Source organism: Pelodiscus sinensis, chromosome 5 (genome assembly GCF_049634645.1).
Source record: "Pelodiscus sinensis isolate JC-2024 chromosome 5, ASM4963464v1, whole genome shotgun sequence".
Taxonomy (NCBI): domain Eukaryota; kingdom Metazoa; phylum Chordata; order Testudines; family Trionychidae; genus Pelodiscus; species Pelodiscus sinensis.
Window position 1 is genome coordinate 18,563,833 of NC_134715.1, and position 22,689 is coordinate 18,586,521.

Sequence of the window (22,689 nt, forward strand, 5' to 3'; positions counted from 1 at the left end):
AATTAGTCTTCACTGTCTTCCTTATTATCAGCTCTCTACAGTACATTGCGGAAACCAGCTGCCTGACAGACATCTAGAGAAATTCCCATCTCTCTTATTTCCCATCTTCTGAAATTCTGTTTCATTTACACAAATGCAGCCCCCCTGAAGCCAATGTGGGGGTGTGACTGAAAGCAGAACTTGGCCCTTGGTAAATTTTTTCAATTTTATCGTTGATATCTCTGTTTATAGCTTACTTCCCTTGGTATATTGCTCTGCTAACAATTTGCTTCCCCTAGTCAGAGAAAGTTAAAATCGCTGTTGCTTCTCAGCTTCCATATCCACCCAGGAACTAATTTATTGGCTTTTTTACTCGCATATCCATTTTCCCCTTCTCCTCATGAAGCCCTCATTGCTGTGTTTTGCACTCTCACTCTTCCTCCCCTTTTCCTTCTCTGTTGCTAGCTTTCCATTCCTAATCCACCTGCTGGGCACACTAATATCTAAGCCCCCAATATAGATTTACTTACATGCAAAGGCTCCAACTTAGTGAGTGCTCCGGGACTAGAGAAACCATGAGGAAAGTTTTTTGGTGCTGAGTATACACCAGCAGCCCGCTACCAGAACCTTCTCCTCCCCTGCTGATCTGCACTTCCCCCTCCTTTTCAGCACCTACCACCTGCCACAGATCAGATCTTTTGCAGTGTCAGGATGCACAGGGGAGAAAAGGAGAGGAGCAAGGGCAGAGCGTGCTATGGGAAGGGGGCAGAACTTGGCAGGGAAGGGATGGGATGGAGCAGGGTAGGGAAGAAGCAGGGCAGAGAAGGGATAGTGAGTGTGGAGCCTGCACAGTGCCAGAGGAGAACACCCCCAGGCCCCAGTAGATTGGAAATGCAGCACTTATGCTTACATGTTTTAAATACTACAATATGAGCAGAAAAGAAAGAGATGCTGGCTAGTGGTGAAGAATATCAAGCCTTCAGGAGAGTCCCAGCACAGCCACATTTGTGCTACTTTGGGCAAGTCCCACAGTCTCTCTCTCATCTGTAAAATGTGGCTGATACTTCACTACCCCACAGAAGTGAGAGATGTGCAAGTACTTTGGTGATGAGTGCCATAGAAAAGTTATAAATAAATAAACTTTATACCAATAGCCAAGTGACGAAGGCAAATGGTCTCCGTGGTTGGCATCTCCAATATATTTTTGTCATCCCTTCTTTCCCCATCACCTCCCTTAATCATGTCAAATTGTCTGAATCATGCATTTAACTTTACTTGTGATCCCCACAGGTGCTGAGTCTTGAGATCTTTCAGCTTCAAGTTGTCAGGTTGAAAACTGCCCTGGGCTCCAGGAGCTTGCCTTATGCTTGTAAATATCCACACCTTTCCGTTTGGACTATATACGCAGCAGCAATGCAGTCGAGCATTCCCTTTACAGTCATTTCTCATTTTCTTTTCCATCCAGTTAATCTTGATGGATCAGATTCTGACCCAAATGGCAATGAGATCCATTGAGGCAGAAGCAGCTCCATCTTAGGCCAGCTGAAGTAACAGGGAGCAGCAGAACCCCTGGGCTCCAGTCAGTCCAACCATTCACAAATTATTTTATTGATTGCTTGAATGAGGGGCTCTCTGTCAAACCTTTGCTCCCCCTTCTTCACCACATCTCCACCAGCTGTTCTGTTGGGATTACTGAATCTTTCTGCAGAGGTAACGCTTGCAGTCCATGAGTGACAGAGACAGAGAAGCAGGATCTGCAGAGCTCATTTTCTTTCCTTCACCAGTCCTACAGGACCTGAGAAAAGAGTCACATAGTAGTCCACGGCCCAGTAGCCTGACTGATTCCTTATTTCAGGGTCAGGATTTTCCTTGGCATACTGTAGGCTACAGGAAGTGTCAATCTTTTTTCCTGTAGCTAGCATGCATATTTTTTGTTTCCTTTTGTCTCCTATAGAAGCCCATGTTTATTCCCCTAATTGTTTCTATTTAGCACATGAGAATTTTTTTAACTAAAATGAATTGTTCTGTTTTCTCAAGGAAAAAGATGGTCACACTTTTTTGGTAGGGAAACTAACCAAAACACACACGCACACACAGACACACTGGCAAAAGCTACTGTGCATTCAGCCAGCAACATTTTTGGGGGAGGGAAAAAATCAAAAAACACATTTAGAAAGTATTTTTGTTCTCTTTTGAATGTCATCTGACGATTCAGGATTTGAACTGACTGACAAAGCAATATAAGAAAATTAGTGATGATTTTTTTTTGTTTCAGGCTTGTTCAGTGGTTGTTTTTGCTTTCCTAATATTCCACAAAAATGTGCTGTCTGAATACTTTTCCATATAACAATATAGAAGAAAGTATCTTATTACCCACTGGACACCTTTTTTCTTTGATTCTCTTACCAACAAAGAGCATAACATAGTTTGTTAAAGATTGAAATCAATTGTGAAAGCTGCACAGTTTAAATGCTGTTTAAAATTAGTTAAGCAATTATCTGTTCCTTTTTAAGATGATTGAATACAAATTCAGAATTATGAGCATCTATTATCCAATAATCCAAAAAGTGTTGTGAATAAATCCTTATTAATATGAACATTATTAGCTCCTGAAACACCCTATTCTACAAGCAGGAACTTTGTACATAATGCCCTTAGATTGATAAACTGCAGATGTTTTTGTGGAGGCATTAATTTATTCCACTAGCTCGCATTTATGCTTAGGGAGTTTGCCATCCAAACATTCAGCAAATCAGAATTCACAATTTGTGTTCATTTAATAGGCAGACAGGTCTTCATTGATTTAGTCTCAATTCTTTTAATGCTCTTTGGACCCAAACTCTGAAAAATAACCTAATGGATTTGGGTTCAGTTATTCCTTCCTATTTTTATTTCTTCCAGCTGATTTTAGAATAATAAAAAAGTACTCAAAGAAACCTCAAGATCTTCTGGTCCATTCCCCAAATATTTTGGATGATGGTACATGTGATTTGAAAGAAAACAATTGAGACTGACTGATGCAGAGTAATATCTTGATGAATGGGTCAACACTTCCTCCCCTCCTCGCCCCCAGTCATAAAAGAATGGTTTCCTAACACAATTTGATGACGTGTATTTGTTTGACAATATCCTTAACATGTATTTGTTGTCAGGACAGAGTGACAACAGTCTGTAAAAATGTTACTTTATTCAGATATCTGCTTTCTGTGTGTCTTTGAGTCATAGTTACCTACATTATTCACAGCGCTTGTGAGCCATTACAGCTGGATTATTTTACACTTTTGCTATGTACAAAATACTCAGCTAAGATTTGACAACAGAATGTTTATTATTAGTGACAATGTGTGAGAAACAAAAAGATAATGCAGTTTGACATTGAGATCCATGTTGTGTTTATAGAGGGGAATAAAAACCAAGCAATCCTTTTTACATGTTAATAGTATATCCCATCGAGAAAGAGCTGAACAAATGGGGAGATATGAAACATCATTTTAGAGATGCCATTGTGTAGCAAAACCACCACATACTTTTTTAGCATGTGGATTACAAATACATACAGAGCAATAAGAGCCTTCCTCTGCATACTGTTGTCAGCTAAAAGCACTAGGAGCAGGAGGTGAGAGCATGACGGAAAATCCTTGCAGCCTTAAAGAGCTCACAGTTTATATACAAGACAACAAATGGATATAGACAAATCTGTGGGGGAATACATGGAAACAATGAGACGATATTGGTGAGCGTGAAGGGTGGTGGACCCAATAAACAAGCAAGAAATGGCAAGTATTGTGGGAATTTGAAGGTGCATATTGAGTTAGCTTTGTTGATGTTTGTGGACAGATCCTCCCAAATGTGAGGGACAGCTTGAGAAAAAGCAGGAAAGTACTTTTTTGAAAATGTCATAAGTGGGCTATGGACAGTGAATCTTTCAACTATGAATAAAAGATGATGGGCAGAGTGGAGAGATTTTCTCAGATGATCAGAAAAATAAAAACCCCGATGAAAACTCCCTAATTAATCACCCTTTGTGGCAATCAACATATTATTGTACTCACAAATAATATTTTGACTCTCTTTTTCTTTTGTCAAGAATCTAGAAAAAACATATGACGGAAAAGATGATGTAGGAAAAAGAAAAGTAACAAATATTGGTTAAAACAACCTTGGAAGTGCAGAGACTATATTGTTACATGGCTTAACTTTAAATTAAACCACACTTGCAGATCTTAGTGAAAAATGAAAGAAAACGGCACTGACTTAGAAATCTTGTTTATGGACAAACTAACTCACCAATCCGATGTCTATTTTTGTCTGAATATTTGCGCAAACAGGCTACATCTATACTGCAAGTTTATTTTGGAAAAAGCTATTCCGGAAGATATCTTCTGGATTAGCTTATTTCGAAATAGACTGTCCACATTACAGGGAAGCCTCAAAATTAGTCAGAGGCAGGCTTCTCTAATGTAGATGTGCTATCTCGTTTTAGAGCTCCAGGAGGCACTGAAGGCCCTGGTGAGGAGCTACTTCAACATAGCAACAGTGGAGCATCCACACATACCTTCATCCAAAATAGCTTTTTCAGAAAAGGCGTAATTCTTCGTGCAATGAGGTTTATCAATGTTGGAAAAAGCCCTCGGTTATTTCAATTTTCTTTTGAAATAATGCAATTGTTGTGTAGACACTAATATAGTTTTTCTGGAAAAACGGTGGTTATTCCAGAATAACTGCAGTGTAGACGCACCCTCATGTTCTTGAAGGCAAATCCACCTGCTATTCCTTAAGCAAATTGATTTAGTATCATTTAGATTAAATCATTTAAAATAATGTCAACCAGTTTACATCTTGTCATGTTATATATGGATAATCTGGTGTATCCAGTTCACAGTGGAGAAAGAGAAGGACAAGAAAAATATGGTTTATTAGATGATGAGCTTTTGATCTGAGGAAGTGGGTCTGGCCCACAAAAGCTCATCATCTAATAAACCATCTTGTTAGTCTTTAAAGTGCTACATTGTCCTGCATTTTGCTTCAGCTACCCCAGACTAACACGGCTACATTTCTATCACTATTCGACAAGAAAAATGTTAGTCTTTTGATTATGTGGCTATTCTTTTTCAGTTTAAATAGAAAATGTACCTGGAGTTGCTTGAGTCCTTAACTCAATTAATTTTTGTTTTTCTTCATTTAAATCACTGGTCTGGGGTGGGGCTGTGGTTGAGGGATTCAGTATGCAGGCTGCTCTGGTGAGAGAGGACTATCTCAACCCTTTCTCGCTGCAGCAGCTGGGGTGGGGTGTGTGTGTGTGTGTGTGTGTGTTTACGTACAGGAGTCAGAGGGTTTGTCTACACTACCCTAGTTCGAACTAGGAGGGTAATGTAGGCATACCACACTTGCAAATGAAGCCCAGGATTTGAATTTCCCGGGCTTCATTTGCATAAGCGGGGCTCCACCATTTTTAAATCCCCGCTCGTTCGAACCCCGTGCCGCGAGGCTACACGCGGCACGAACTAGGTAGTTCGAACTAGACCTCCTCATTCCACGAGGAGTAACGGTAGTTCGAACTAGGAAGCCTAGTTCGAACTACCTAGTTCGTGCCCCGTGTAGCCGCGCGGCACGGGGTTCGAACGAGCGGGGATTTAAAAATGGCGGAGCCCCTCTTATGCAAATGAAGCCCGGGAAATTCAAATCCTGGGCTTCATTTGCAAGTGCGGTATGCCTACATTACCCCGCTAGTTCGAACTAGCGGGGTAGTGTAGACATACCCAGGGTGAATGTGGGGGATGTAGGAGTTCAGGGCAAAGGGTCAGAAGTTTATGGGGGCTCAGGGAAGGGGATGGGGTGCAAGGCAGTAATATGGGGAGGAGCAGGAGTCAGAGTCGGAGGTTGGGTGATGGAGTTTCAGGGCAAGGGAATGGGGAGAGGGATGTCCAGATGGGAACCACATTGCCTGGGCAGCAGCTACCTGGGGTAAGGATGTGAATGACTAGTCGACTAGCTGATAAGCAATTGTTTATTGGATAGTTTACACACTAGTCAACTAATCGCTTCCCCTTCCCCTCCCACCATTGCTGCCTCTTTCAGAAAGAGGCAGCAAGGTGGCAGAGAGTGGTGTGTGCTTCAAAGTGGCAGTGCTGTGTGGAGCCCGGGGCCAAACTCTGGGCTCCCTGCAGCACTGCCACTTTGAATCGCCGTGTGCAGCTTGGGGCCAGCAGGGGTCTCCCCTTCTAACCCCAGGCTCCATGGGGTGCTGCCACTTTGAAACTCCACAGGGAGCCCAGGGCCAGCGGGAGACTGCTTGAGTCCCCCCACCCCATGCTTCCCATAGCACTTTTTCCTTTGAAGTGTAGCAAAAGCCCTGGATCTGTTGTTACACTTCAAAGTCAGGAGTGCCCTTATCTGTTAATCAAATAGTCTATGCAAATTGTATTGACCATTCGATTACCCAATTAATGTAAATTTCACATCCCAAACCTGGGGCTAGCTGGGGTGGCAGGGAGAACACTGCCTGGATGGCGGATCCTTGGGGATGGCTGGAGTGTCAGTGGATGGGCTGATGGAAATCTTACCTCCACCCCTTGTTGCCCCCATGAGGTTGTAGCTATCTTGGTTCCCATCTCTGGCCCCTTGCTGCCCCACTGTGGTCATTATACAGCACAACTGTCTCTGATAGCAGCCTCTTCCCTCTCCATGTTATGAAACATAATCACATTCCAGGCACATCTTATTGTCCTGGCACAAGAAAACCTTTACCTTATCTTGCTTTTAAGTTATGACAAGAGGAAGCTTCATACCAAATTTGGTGGTCCTAGTTCTTACCGTTTAGAAGTTCTTGAACAAACGGATGGACATACAGACAGACTCACTTGTTCAGAGACAGACAAACTCTCTCAAATATATAGGAGATGATATTTATTTGTGAGATACATCAGTTGTTTTGGAAAATGACAGTCTTGTGGAATCCTTCATGTCTGAGTAGTGCATTTCTCCGCAAGACAAGTGTACAATCAGAAGAATCCTATACGGAGAAACACTTGATTGTGTTTTTGACCTATTTTTTGAAACATATGGCAAAAAGCAATGACATCTAAAAGTCAATTAGACATCATTAGTAGCATATAGTATAATTCAAAAGCTTATTTCAAAAAAAATTGTTAATTGAATACAAGTAAATATGAAAAGCACAGATGAATTTTAAAATGAGAAGTGTGAAATGTACTCCCTATATAATATTTTTTGAAGGTGCAATTAATATAAACATGATTCTTATTCTGTATTTGAGTGTAATAGCACCTTATTCAGTGTTGCCAAACCTAACCATTCAAACATCCTCTCAGAGGCCCCACAATCATGAGTGTTTTTTTGTAAATACATGTTGTGCTTCGTTTGTGTATCTTCTGGTTCTTGAAGCTTTAGAATGTACTTGGGTCATCTTTTCAAGTTCTAATCCCCAAATGAGAGGGCTAAAAACTTCCTGTTTCAAAAAGAAGGCTGAGATTCTTATGAAATACCATGACTTCTATAGCTGTGGCTTTAAGAATAAAGCCAAATAACATAAAACTCACAATAAAATTCTAGGAGTTATCAACATTCTTTATTCCACAAATCATCACATTAACTAAAGTGTGCCGACGGAGTATCTTCAATAGGATGATATCAGTGTGAGTAAGGATTTCAGAATTTAGATAGCTGAGTCTGATATTTGCCACCTTACTATAATAGCTAGTCCTGTTTAAATGAGTGGTATTACTTGCAGAGTTAGGAATCATTCACAATATTAGACCCATAGTTAATTTTCTAGTTTCTTGAAAAAGAAATAAAATGTCCAGATAATGTTAGATAATTTTTTAATTTCACCCTCCTTTTTGGTCAGTGCAAAAAGTGGTTATATTACCATCTTTCTCTCTATTTAGGAAGAGCCGTTTGTGATGGTGTCTGAAAATGTTTTGGGAAAACCGAAGAAATACCAGGGTTTCTCAGTAGATGTCTTGGAAGCCTTAGCTAATTACCTTGGCTTTAAATATGAAATTTATGTTGCACCAGATCACAAGTATGGAAGTCCCCAGGAGGATGGGTCATGGAATGGACTGATCGGAGAACTAGTATTTAAGGTAAGGAGGTTAATTATTTATTAAATTAAAGGTGTATAATGACCCAAAAGCATGTACATTATTTACTGTTGTTGCATGATTCAGTACCTGCCTTTATGGCTCAGTGACATCGTTTTTATTTGATATTTACTACCTATGGTATGTCTACACTACCACCCTAGTTTGAACTAGGGTGGTAATGTAGTAAACTGGAGTTGCAAATGAAGCCTGGGATTTGAATTTCCCGGGCTTCATTTGCATGTTACCGGGCGCCGCCATTTTTAAATGTCCGCTAGTTCGGACTCCGTGCCCCGCGGCTACACGCAGCACGAACTAGGTAGTTTGGACTAGGCTTCCTATTCCGAACTACCGTTACTCCTCGTTCCTCGAGTTACTCCTCGAGGAGTAACGGTAGTTCGGAATAGGAAGCCTAGTCTGAACTACCTAGTTCGTGTCGTATGTAGCCACGGGGCATGGAGTCCGAACTAGCGGACATTTAAAAATGGCGGCACCCGGCAACATGCAAATGAAGCCCAGGAAATTCAAATCCCGGGCTTCATTTGCAACTCTAGTTGATTACATTACCACCCTAGTTCGAACTAGGGTGGTAGTGTAGACATACCCTATGATAGCAGGATCTAATACTGCTACCAACACACTGAGGCAAGTGATGGGGAGAAGATGACGATGAAATGATTCATCTGTGACCCCTCCTTCCTGCCCAGTAGGCAGTTCAGAAGCATGTTATCAAGGATCTCCCATCCAGTTTTCTCAACCATAATACAGTACTGTGAGGTTTTAATGTGGTAAAGAAACCAGTAATACTAAGCATCCTAATTAATCAGGCAAAACCAGCCACAAATGAGACGAGGCTATTCTAAAGGGGGAAATCTGATTGTTACTTTAATTAGTAAGATATTTCATAAATAATGTATAGCACTTAGAGAAATATTGGTGGTGATGAATAATAAGTAAAGTATATCATCAGCAGAAAATGTTTTATTGCATTATGGAGTTGTATCAATTGAAAGCAATATATTCGTTAATCTGTATTTATTAAACAGTCTTCATTTACTTAATTCTACATTTGGATGTTTAATAACATGGCATGAATAAATTAAACCAAATGAAGCTGCATTATTTTGCAATTTTTCCACTCTCCAACTTCTCTGATCCTCTGCCTTCACTTTTCCCTTTGAAATGGAAGAGAAAAATCATGCAGCAGAGGCTCTGACAAATTTCTTGATTGTGCTAAATTTTTCCGATACATTTTACCTGCCCCTGTTAATCCTGGGTGTGGTTGTCACCTTGTGGAAACCTGCGAACAAGTGATATTCTTCCACTCCTCATAGGGAGGAGCATTGTTTATATTGCGATGCCCTTCTCTCTCTTTCCCTGCATAAATGCAGCTGTGCTGGAGCTTGTATGAATGACGCTCCGTGGAGTGCAGGGAATAGAGCAGGGGAGATGCCATTCATAGTATCACCTGTAATATCCATATTGAAATCCAAGTTAGATATAATAAGATATGTTATCTCCTTAAAGCCTGGTCTGTGCTAAAGGGGAAAGTCAACTTAAGATAAGCAACTCCAGCTATGTTAATTACATAGCTAGAGTCAGGAGCGTACTGGCAATCAAAATAGGCCTGGGAAATGGGTTGAGAACAGCCCTCCCCATGACATCACCTCTGTGTGTCTCTCAAGCCCCGCCTTCTGCATCATGTCCGGCATGCGGCGCAGGCAGCAGGTTGGACTCTGCGTGCCATATATTGCGCGGATGCGGAGCCGCTCAGAGTAAGGGGCAATAGTGTGCGGACACGACGGCCCACCAGACGATGGCCCACCGGGAAATTCCCAGTATCCCGCCTGGCCTGTCCGCCTCTGGCTGGAGCTCAAGTATCTTAAATTGCGTCTTGACACCATCCATATAGCAGGAGGTCTACAGGAGCACACACTCCCATTGACTTCCCTTACTCCTTGTGAGGAGTAGGACTACCAGTGCCAACAGGAGCACCCTCTCGGTTTGAATTAGTGGGTTTTCACTAGACCCACTAGTTTGAACCTCAGAAGATTGACTGCAGCAGCATCAATCTTCTCCATTGTGTAGACAAGCACTCAGGGTCTCCTCTGTAGTATATTCCACAGAAGGACAGGAGAGGAAGAATGCAAATTCTCCCAAGAATGAACTCTGACTTTTAAAGTACACTAAGTTACACAGAAACACATAGGAGACTCTTGAAGTTTACAAGAACTTAGGTCATCCCAGTGATCAAAAGAAGTGACAGAAAGAGAAGGCTTATTTACATAATGGCTATTTCACCACTTTCTAAAAGAGGCCTTGACACAAAAAATAAAACTGAAGTCTTATTTAAAATCAACTGGGAGTGGTGAGATATAGGGGAGGAATAGATGAAATTCTGGATATGTCAGATTTAGTTATTCCAAGAGAAATTCATTATTATTTGTATTATTACTTGATTAGAAACTGGGGGCTCCATCAAAATCAAGACCTCATTATGCTAGTTGCTGAAAAAAAAAACATAGAGCTGAAGAAAGTCTTTCCCTAAAGAGTGTGTAATCTAACACAAGATGTAACAAATAGAACAAACAATTGGAGGAAATAGTAAGTGGGGAGAATGAGGTTAATAAGAAGAATATGTGGTTATATAGATTAATAGTAAAGTTAGTAGCAGGTTTTCAGTTGATTGTGTATGTATTTAATATATGTATATATAAAAGCAGAAATAGTAATGATATCAGGAGTCCGTGTAAGCAACCTATCACGCCATTAGTAAGTACAAAAAGACATAAAATGCACATTCCAAATTCAGGACACATTTAACCATGTAATGTACTTGAACTTAAAACAGCCTCATGCAATGAGTATACATTGATTTGCAGGTTCAATTTGAGAGAGAATATCTGAAAATTTGGGCCAATGGATTGCACACTAATGAAAGGATAGCAGGAAAGAACGTTAACGTGTGGAAGATATGCACAGTTCCCTTAAAACTATGAGGAAGTCTGAGAGGAGGCTGGCTCTAGGCATGAGTTGTACAGTGAAGCAGAGAGACATGAACATACACTCAGCTTTATAGATATTATCACTGTCCTGATGGATAAAATTTCTTTTTCAGGGTAAGAAGAAAGCAACTCTTACTGTGATTCTTTACCATTGTCACTCTGAAACAGTTGTTTGTGTGTTGCTCTCATGCTTCATGTGTTTATTTTAACTTTTTAGAATGCAAGTTTTAGAGGGCAAGGTGAATCTGTACCACCCCTTCATACATTAAGGGCTGTGTGGTAATACATTGCCATTAAAAGGAAAGATAAATGTAAATGACTTAGTGGCTGGTCGTGGAAGCCTTTTTCCAAGTCTGCAAGTGATATTAAATTAGCAGTCACAGCAAATAGTAAGGAGCAATGCAATCAGGTGAAGTACCTAGATAATTAAGTACTTAGGCTAATAGATTGCAAATGCAGATAAGTGTTGAATAATAAGTCTTGCAGTAAAATGCACTAAAAATATCCCCATTGAATAGCTGCTAAATGGTAAAATGACATAGCATGCTGACCAAGAAGAGAGATGGGATTTAAAGAACACTTGAAATGGAAGATGAATGGTCCCAGGTGGCTGGTTATAAATTAATACAGTAGTAATCAAATATCTATAATAGTGATAGTATCAACCTTTTCTGCAATGCTGCATAACATAAGGTCTGTTAGGATATAAAATAATCACCCTTGAGAAATGGAGGCATCTCTATTTGAAAACGTCTGCAAAATACATTAGAACATGTCTAGGAAATGAGCTACAGATTGAATCTCTCTAGTTTGACACCCTTGGGTCCTGACTAGTGACGAACCAGAGAATTTGCCGAAGCATGGAAGATCAATACTGTCTAGGAGCATTACCCACGCTTCTACTCCAGTGTCAAGTTGGTGTCTCTTTCAAATTTAGATGGAAGCACAGACGTATACTGTGATCATTTGAAAAAGTTAACGTAGCATTTTCCAATTTAAAATTTACTTTTTGTCTTATGTTTTTGGCATAGAATGGGATTGGGTCTTGCATTCTGATTTTTGCACCATTGTTCCATTCCCTAATTATTATGATACATAATTTGCTGCTTTGTACAATGGCCAACATACTATAGACAGGTTTTCATTTGAGAAACATTGCATAACCCAAACAAAAAAAGAATAGTCCTGCAGCACCTTAGAGACTAACAAAAAATGAAGATGATATCATGAGCTTTTGTGGGTTGTATCATCATTTTTTGTTGGTCTCTAAGGTTCTGCAGGACTATTCATTGTTGGGCTTTTAAAAAAAAAATTCAGTGACAGACTAACACGGCTACCCCTCTGAAACTTCCAAAGAAAAGGGTGACTTTGGGGTTGAGGAAGGATTAAAAAACATTGTATGAATATCTTATAACCCAGAAATCCTAAATATTGAAATCGGATGGTTCACTCATATTAAATGTACATTATTCTTCCCTTCCCAATAACAAGATGCTTGGATAATCTCAAAATCATTATATCAGATATTTACACTAATAAGCAAGTGACATGTCATTGAAGGAGAAAAGCTACCATGTGTATGAGTTTTTTAAATAATAAAATAATAATAAATATTAGTAGTAGTAGTAGTAGTAGTAGTAGTAGTAGTATTTAGGTGACTTCTAATGAATGTGAGCTTCCTCTCCTTGTGCTATGCTGAGAAGTTATGTTTGGAACTTGGTTTGCACTGACACAAATGTGTCCTAACTTCTTTTTTTTTTTAGCTACCCCAAAGCCACTGACTTGAATAAAGTTAGTAGGTTATCTTTATCCCATTATGTAGTTAGCAGCAGAGGTTCACTGTCTTCCTTCTCTTTCCCATTCTCTGGCTCACTTAAGAGACTGTTGAAATCCTGGGCAAGCAGCCAGCATAAATCTACCTCTCATAGAGTGCAAGCTGTTCCTGGAAGCCTGCTTCCTCCTTATTTACAGTGAATTGAGCTTTGCTTCCAGAACTCCCAAAACCGCTTTGATTGACAACCTTGAGGCAGAAAAAAGCTGTAGATTAAAAAATTCTAAATTTTAAAAAATTCATATAGGATATTGCCTGATTTTTCCATTCATATCTGGCATGCTAGTTTAGTCAACATAATGGAGAAGCCATTCAGAAACCCATGAGTTGCCCTGCACACATTGCTACATGAGCCAGGATGGCACTGGGCACGTGCAGAAATTAAATAGCTCTCTTCACAAGTGTTGTGGAAAGCAGCAGCTCTCACACAACATGTTGGTTGAGTGTATCTCGCTGAGAAGACCTGGCATGTCTCTGCGGTGTCACTGCAGCAGGTGCACCATATGAGATGACAGTTGCTATAGTAAACGCACCGTTCCTGTGTTAAATAGAGCAAAGCCTCATGTGGTGCATCTACACAGCATTTCCCCTGAGACATAGCACACCTCCTCCAGTATTCCTAGGAGGCCACAGTTTTGCTTCTCATATCTGAGGGCAGGGGAATGGATTAGATGACCTCTCAATATCCCTTCCCCTCCTACGATTCTATGATGATGATTTATGTACTTTTCTTTACCATGAGTTCACCATAGAAGGTACAGCCCTGTGAGGAAAAGGAAGTAGAGGGGGGCAAAGTAGTGTTATGCCATCGCAAGAGGCTGGTGCAACCTCCAGCATAGGCAAGAGCAGTTTTGGAGATCGCTTTAATTTATGGCAGCCTTATTTAGGCTACCTCTTTGCTGCTCTGTTGTGGCACAAAGTACTATGTACATGCCCCAGAGCCACTGTGACCCATGCTTAAGGCTGCTTACATCATTGTCATGGTGATCCTCCCCTGAGGGAAATCCTTCTCCAGATTTAGTGTCCCCTTTATATTCCCATATATATCACAGTGGAGCGGTATATACTGGCCAAGTGGGGGCTAGACTCATCCCCATAGTGTTTCCTGACACACATCCATGTATCTTTTGTTGGAATAAGTTTTTTTTCCTTATTTTTTTTTAAATACCAGCAAAGCATTTTGTAAAGAAAAACTTCATGTTTGCATAAAAATACTGATATAATTGTTGTATTAATCAGTATATATTGATCCTCTGCTTAACTTAAATAGCAATGACATGAAGAATAAATACAAGCTGTTGCATCAGTATTGTCAGCTCTCTTTAGTCTTAGTTATAGCCACAGAATTGCCATAAGATTGTTGTAAGCCATAATCTGTAGTAAGCATAAATGGATTTACTTAAGTAATAACACACAAGATTTAGGGGATTTCCCAAGCAATGGTGATGGAATTTCATCAGTGTAGAGAGGTGACTATACCATCAGCTCTATCTGGTCATTAATCTTATAAAAATGCTTTCTCTTGGCATTGTTGCTGGTTTACCCTAAGCACAGGGAAAACCCATGCTGTAATGCATAATGTAGTTTCATATACAGATCATAAGAAAAACAATGTTCTGTGCTGTTTGTTCAATTGTCAATCATGAACCAACTCTCGCAGTTTCATTTAACTTACGTTTGTAAACCAAAATAACTAAGATTATGATCACTGAGTAATATTTTGGCACTCCTAAAACTTAATAAGTGGAGCATTTTACATGTTTATAATTTAGACTGGCAACTTTACATCTAAATATTGACATAATTGCATGCATTTGCCTTTCTTCCTATGTAGCACTTAATGAACCTTGACTTCTGAAAGATGATTTATTTTGACATGATAATGATAGACATTTCATTTTTTTCACTTACCAGTTTTGCTGTAATTTGACATAATCTGTACATAATTAAGAACATTCACCTTTGATGGATCAACTATTAGGTGAAATCTGGTAGTCACTGTAGATCTGATATACAGAGGTGCTGGTGCCCACAGCTGGCTCAGTGAGAGCTGTGGGAGCTTATCACCTTCAAAAAGGCTAAATATTTCAGTGCACCACTTATTTAGCAAGCAGCAGGAACTGTGCCTGAGAAAAGAGTGCTAAATAGGCATTGGGGGAAATCATGGTCTCAGAAGTCAATAGCAAACCTCCTGGTGAAACCTTCAGTGAAACCCAGGTTTGAAGGTTTAACCCAATGTGTTCAGTCAGTCATGTTTTGATATCCCTTAATTTACTGTCCAGTGAGGTCTCATTTTGTTGTGTTTATTAACAGCGTAAACAAATGAATAATCTATAATCATCACTAAGGCTATGATTTAATTAGGGATATTTATAGTACACGTCATAGACAGGTACAGCAATAACCAGAAATTCACACCTGTGACCTATCCATGACATGTAGTATAAATACTACTGGTTAAATTGGGGGGCTGCTAATACGGGGCTGCTGCTGGAGGGAAGTGTAGTGATCAGCTGCTTGGGAGGACACCAGGGAGGCAGAAGCACCAGCTGCTAGGGTTCCATACCAGGAACACTGCTGGAGGCCTTGTCAGCAGATGCCAGTGGGGCCAAGCTACAGGGGCCTCCTTAGCAGTGGTCAGTGGGGCTGTCTCCAGAGCTATCTAAGCAGCTGCAGAACCCACAGAGGGAATCGGTGACTTTTGTGATAGACACAGAGCCCTAATCATCACTGACTGTGATATTATATTGCTACAAATGTACTATGAAAACCATTTTCACAATTTCCTTCAGTTCACAGAACACGTCTCTATTCATAAAAGATCTCTCTCATTACACACGAAGCAACTGTCGCACAGTGGCAACCACGGCTGTACCAGTTAGTAACACTTTCCACTACAGTGGTACTAACCACTATTATTGCTGATGATTCGGGCATCAGTGGTAAAATAATTGTTCTCTAGAGGTATGTCTAGACTCCATTTTTTTTAACTGCCCTTTTTTCCAAAAAAAACTTCACCTGCGTCCACACTGCAATTGTGATCTTTCAAAATTAAATCAAAAGAACACAGGGGTTTTTTCAACATTGGTAAACCTCAAATTACAAGGAAGAACTCCTTTTTCAAAAGAGCTCTTTCAAAATAAGGTGTGTGTGGACACAGAACAGGGACATTTTTTGAAAGAAGAGGCAATTAAAAAAAAAGCACAGGTGCCTTGGTGGCCATTCTGTGAATAGCAATCACGGCTTTCTTTCAAGAGAGCGTCCATGCAATTTGGATGCTCTCTTTCAAAAAAGCAGATCGCTTTTTCGATCAGGTTTTGAGTCTAGACGTACCCTAGGACTACAATGGCTATAATTCAGTAAACAACATAAGCATGTATTAGTAATATTCCCGCACGTTCCTCTTTAAAAAAGAAACCTAAACACATTAATACTGACTAGACAGGACTTACCTTACACTGTTCCTTTTACCATTTAAATACCACTGCCTTATCATTGGACTTCAGTAATACCACAAAGGAAATGGAATACTTCCGTTAGAACACCAGTGATCCTCTATAATATCCAGCAGGTAACTTTACTACAGTAGGAATGCAGTGGAATTTTCAAACAATTTATTCCAAAGAGGTAAAATGCAAGCCGCATCTCCACAAACGGCATGGTATTGTGTTGTTTCATGTAGCACTCTTCAGCACATCTCTTGTGAAACCTGATTATTTTTAAAAAATTAGTAATAATTTTTAAATGAATCCTTCACACTCTCCAAACTATATTGCTTTTAATCCAAGGATGTCAAAAATTTTAGAAATGTTAAATTAATTATAACTCAAAATACTGTTGTGAGGTAGAGAAATATTTTAATAACAATTTCAGTACATTAAATAACTGACTTAAAATTAACCAACAATGTCTGGTGCTAAAGACTAGCAAGAACTCCTGACTGTCAAGGTCATGCTATCAGCATGAAATCATGCTCATCACCAGACTTCTAACAAACATACCAAAAAAACCCAAACCCTGCCTTAAGCCTTTTCTCAGTTTATTAATTAATTGTGAACTGACTTTGACTTTTACAAGTTGTTAATTATTCAAAATTGTTGCACATGTAATGTGGAAAACATTTCAGAGTGGGTCTTTTCCAAAGTGTTCTCAGCTCGCTTATTATTCTGGGATATGGTAGGTCATCAAAGTCGTATGCTTTGTTTTAAGCTCTTCACCATTCTACAAAGAAGCAGAAGGAAACCAGACTGACTTTCAAGTTACATGATCAAGTCTTGTGCAATGCAAACCTTCGCTCCGATGAATCTGCACAAATATAACTGAGATGTTGGCTGTCTATGAATAAAAAAACATCAAATGATCATTCAATGAATACTAACAGAAAGGGATATGAAAACAATCAGAGTGCATTCATGAGGCCAAATTCTCAGCTGGTGTAAATCAGTGCAGCTACATGTAAGGCAGTAGAGCCCCGTGCATGGAGCCCTGAGGCCCCAGCTGGGCGGGGCTGATTAAGCAGCTGCAGGTCTGTGCTACCACGTAGCTTAGAGCAGTGTTTCTCAAACTGCTCCGCGGAGCCCCAGGGCTCTGCGAGATATCTCCAGGGGCTCTGCAAGGTTGACAAACTGGAAACATTGATAGTTACAACACATACAATCAGTGGACCGATGGGGCTCAGCATAAATTTTTACGTATATAAAGGGCTCCGGAGCCCGAAAAGTTTGAGAACTGCTGGCTTAGAGGGAGCTTTGGTTTAGACCTGTGGAAGCTTTGGCCCATGTCTTTTACACAAATGAAGATTTGAAAATACTTTTTTGCCCAACTTATCTGACCACTACCCCCACCACACACAACCTCTCATTCAGACAACTGCAAAAGATTATTTATTGAATTTTAAGTTCAGACATCATTATTAATTTCCACACTAAGTACATCAAGCTCTGTCTAAAACTTATGGTGATTAATATGTGGCTGTATTATGTGAAGCAGAAAATATTGACAGAGAGTTTCAAAACAAATTCAGGGAATTTTCAAGATGGATTCTAATTCTTGCCTTTTTGTTTTATATTCATTCCCATGCTATGCCACTTAGGATAATACATACATCTCAATATTTAGCTAGCGGTAGTCTCCGCCTTGCTTGGACAAAGATGAAAGAAATGCAAGAAAGTCAAGAAATTAATAGATTTGCTGATCCTTTTTAGCAATCTTACTTTTTTTTATTTCTTAGAAAGGACTTTGTGCAGCTTTAATCACAGTAGAAGCTGATTACCTCTAACTAGTAACAAATTTAAGTACAGGCAGTTCCCAAGTTACGCGGATCTGACTTACGTCGGATCCGCAGTTACAAATGGGGCTTTTCTCGCCCCGGAGGACGGGAGCGGCGGGATGCCCAGATGCGCCGCGGTCCGCCGCTCCAGTCCTCTGGGGCGAGAAAAGCTGCTCCCCATCTCCCTGGTCTGCAGGGAGACGGGGAGCAAAGCCTTGGAGCACACCCGCAGTGGGACAGCCTGGGCACGCTTGAGCTGTCCCCCTGAGGGTGAGCTCCGCGGCTTGGCTCCCCATCTCCCTGGTCTGCTGGTCAGACCAGGGAGACGGGGAGCAAAGCCGCGGAGCACGCCCGCAGGGGGACAGCTCAAGCGCGCCTGGGCTATCCCGCTGCGGGCGTGCTCCGCGGCTTTGCTCCCCATCTCCCTGGTCTGACCAGCAGACCAGGGAGATGGGGAGCAAAGCCTCGGAGCACGCCAGCAGTGGGACAGCCGCGCCGCACCTGGACTGTCCCGCTGCCCGCGTGCTCTGCGGCTTTGCTCCGCATCTCCCAGGTCAGCAGACCAGGGAGACGGAGCAAAGCCTTGGAGGACTTGGGCAGTCCCGCCACCCTGGTCTTCTGGGGGGGTGCAGCTAGTGCCCCCCCCAGCAGACCAGGCTTTTCTTGCCTACCCCTGGGGTAGAGCAGCTGGGGGCTGCCAGGTTGGTCCCGCAGCGCCGCTCCGGACCAACCCAGCAGCACCCCAGCTGCTCTGCCCCAGGCGTCCTGATTCAGCCGCTGCTGGTCAGTTTCAGCAGTGGCTGAATCAGGACGCCTCGGGCAGAGCAGCTGGGGTGTTGCTGGGTTGCTCCAGTAGCGCCGAGGAGCCGCGCTACTGGAGCAACTCAGCAGCACCCCAGCTGCTCTGCCCCAGGCGTCCCCAAGTCAGCCGCTGCTGAAACTGACCAGCGGCTGACTACAGGAAGCCCGAGGCAGAGTTGCTCTGCCCCAGGCTTCCTGGAATCAGCCACTGATCAGTTTCAGCAGCAGCTGACTTGGGGACGCCTGGGTTTCTTAAGTTGAATCTGTATATAAGTCAGAACTGGCGTCCAGATTCAGCCGCGGTTGAAACTGATCAGTTTCAGCAGCGGCTGACGCCAGTTCCGACTTACATACAGATTCAACTTAAGAACAAACCTACAGTCCCTATCTTGTACGTAACCCGGGGACTGCCTGTATGTTAAAAGATTTTTCCATATGGAAAAGATCTAGTGTACAGTTTTTTATTCAATATTTGAATTTATTTTAAAAATGGTGTTAATGTGTCTTCATGAAGTACAGTACCTTGGTATTTTCACTGCAGTTATAATTGCATGTGTGAAAAATCAGTAAAATCGCACCTGCTATATGTATGACTGTTGTCTCTAGGGTCCAAATGTTTCCAAGACAAGCTGGAAATTGGGATGATAAGATCAAGGGATGTTATTAATCCCCTTCAGCTCATAAATGGATTTTTAAATTACATAGATATTTGTAAAGCAAAGCCATTGTAAGACACCTGAAGGACAGGTAGCCACATGGTACAGTAGCTGAGTTTCCTATTGCATTAAAAAATCTGGTACTGAAGGAATCATATAGAACACTGATTATTCTACAGTTAATATTCAGGAAGCACGTGGCTTTTGTCAAAAAATCTAATTTCCTCTGAATAGGAATACTATATACAAAGTCTGTCTGTTGCTTCTATGACAATGATGTCCCTGATATAAACATGCCAAGAAAAATAACCAAAGGCAGATTTCTCTCAGCTATTATTTGTATTGAAATATTTTTCTTGATTTTTGGACACTAATAACATTGGAAAACTTATGTGCCTGAATCTAGCCAGGCACAGTTTGGCCATAGAAATGTAAGATTCATGTGAAGCTATTCTGTACATCTCCTTAGGAGAATTTTAAAAATTACTTACAGCAGTCTTCAGACACTGGCCTTGGCATCAGTTTTTCTGTGAAAAACTTAGGTGTTATAAAGCAAATTAGAGCCAAGATTTTTTTCTTTTGCTCATGTTAATGAATTCTCTTCACTCTTTTTTTTGTAGAGAGCTGACATAGGGATTTCTGCTTTAACCATTACCCCTGATCGGGAAAACGTGGTAGATTTCACAACCCGCTACATGGACTACTCAGTGGGAGTGCTGCTTCGAAAGGCTGAGAAGACAGTGGACATGTTTGCCTGCTTGGCACCATTTGACCTCTCCCTGTGGGCCTGCATAGCTGGAACCGTGCTTCTGGTCGGACTACTGGTCTACCTCTTGAACTGGCTCAACCCACCACGCCTGCAGATGGGATCAATGACTTCGACAACACTATACAACTCCATGTGGTTTGTTTATGGATCCTTTGTGCAGCAAGGTAAGAAGTAAAATTTATCTTCTTCACAGGGAAGAATATACATACTGTTCCATCTGTTGTGGATTCTTATGACTCCTTTTATCCCTGCATGGCTTAAAAGGGTCCATGACGTTTAAGTCTTTGACATTCAGCATCCTTCTGTATGTGTGGTGAAAAGCTCAGACTCACTACACACTAGCCTCTTTTATTTTGTATCTGTCTATTCCAGTGTCTGTCACCTCAACTCTGAGTAGAGCTACTTCTAATCTTTTAGTAGCAGATTACTCATAAGTAACATTACTAATAAGTTCTAGTGCCAAATGAGACACACAGTCTTTGAATCCAGCTTTAAAACTAAATTTCGATTCTTCACTGTGCATTAGGGCTCATCTAGACTTCGCCGGAGTGCCGAAAGAGGATATGCAAATTCCTGTGGAATTTGCATATCTTCTTCTGATCTCACTTTCAAAAGTGGAGCTTTCTGAAGTGAAAGTAGTTTGGACGCAGCTTTTTTGGTGGACCTCCTCCCCCTTTTTCGAAAAGCCGCTTTTCCTCAAAAAATGAGGTTTATGCTCTTTTTCGAAAAACGGGGATTCACCGAAAAAGCCGCGTCCAAACTGCTTTCACTTTTGAAAGCATTGCTTTCGAAATTTGCATGTCCTCTTTCGGCAATTCGGCATGGTCTAGATGAGCCTTTAGGGTCCTACTACTAGGTCTTCTGTGGACACATCTCACTATTTTGATGCATCTTTTAGCCTCACCAAGGTTTCCCTGACCTTATTGGATACTTTGTCTCCTCTAGCCTTCCAATTGACTCAGGTTTCTCCTCAATGTCATTTATACTCTTTTTCTTCAAACCATGCCCTTCAAGCAGAAGTTTAGTCAGATACTGTTGAGGGATCACAGACTCCTGACCCATCCTAAATAGATAATCTTTGTGCCAATATGACTTAATGTTCTGACATAGAAATTTGAGCTTAACACCAAAGTTCCTGGTAAGCTGCATGGCTGCATAGCCATTTTCTGAGCCCTGCTCAGAGGTTCAGAGCTCCCAGGCAGGCAGGGAACTCAGCTGACTTACAGGGGGAGGGTAACTTGCTAAGCAGCAGCTTCAAACAGAGCTTCTGCATGCTTCAAATGGAGGAGCTCCCAGAGGACGTAAGGAGGGGCGATAAGAAGGAAATAAGTGGTTGGGGGAAGGGGGCAGGAGGAGGAGGAGGAGGGAGGGAGTAATTAGCTGAGGGGGATTCAGAGGGAAGGGGAGTTTAGAGAGCCCCATCTGAGTGAGGAGAGAGAGAGGCAGAGGCAGGAAGTCAGCACTCTCATCAAGCCTCCTGGGATGGAATTTTCAGATGGGTAGCTCTGTTAGTCTGTAGCTGAAAAAAAAATCCAGCAAGTAGACCTGCAGCAGTTTAGAGACTAACAAAAATGTAGATGGTATCATGAGCTTTCATGAAGAAGTTGGCTGGGAAGGGGAAGGTAAGGGACTGGCTGCATGAAGGAGATGAGGAAGAGATAGGGGTGGGTTCTGGCATCAGGGCGGGGTGGAGGTGGGGGGGAGTTTGTGCGGTGTGTCATGGAGTGAGGTGGAGGAGGGGTGGCGAGTTTGTTTGTGCTGTGTGTCCTGTAGGTTGTTTATGCCTGCAAGTTTTTGAGAAGCAGAATTTTATACCAGGCCCCAGCTGGGCTGGGAGGAGCAGATTGCACAGAGGTAGATGTGGGACAGAGGATGGGTGCTAGCATCTGTGCAGTTAGGTGGAGGCAAGGGGGGAGGGTTTGTTTGGGGTATCCTCTCAGGCTGGGTTGGAGGGGGACAGGGAAAAGCAGGCTGCAAAGGGGGGGGGTGTGCTAGGACATTTGCATGATTACATTTCAAACAAAGCTTACATAGCCATTAATGGCTTAAGATAAGCAAGAAAAAGATTTTTTTAACAGAATTTTTTTGAGTGTTTCAGATATCTAAAACTCTGATTTTAATGATTTTTTAAAAAAATCCTGTGTTACTAATTAATACATGGTAAATTGTATTCCATTCAGGCCAGATCTTTGCTATGTGGTAAAGTTCTGGCTCTTATGAGTGTGAAGTAGCAATTACTAGGTGTGATGCTAGTTGTTTTGTAGCATGAAACCTTAT

The 22,689-nt window shown here is 41.4% G+C and overlaps 1 protein-coding gene across 1 annotated transcript in view; it reads left to right on the forward strand.

Annotated features, from left to right (window-relative positions):
• GRID2 (glutamate ionotropic receptor delta type subunit 2) overlaps window positions 1–22,689 on the forward strand; it is a 1,112,728-nt gene that overhangs the window by 875,771 nt on the left and 214,268 nt on the right. The window contains exons 10-11 of the mRNA XM_006111957.3: window positions 7,887–8,084; window positions 20,264–20,576. Coding sequence (XP_006112019.1) covers window positions 7,887–8,084; window positions 20,264–20,576 — 511 coding nt within the window. The remainder of the gene's footprint in view (window positions 1–7,886; window positions 8,085–20,263; window positions 20,577–22,689) is intronic.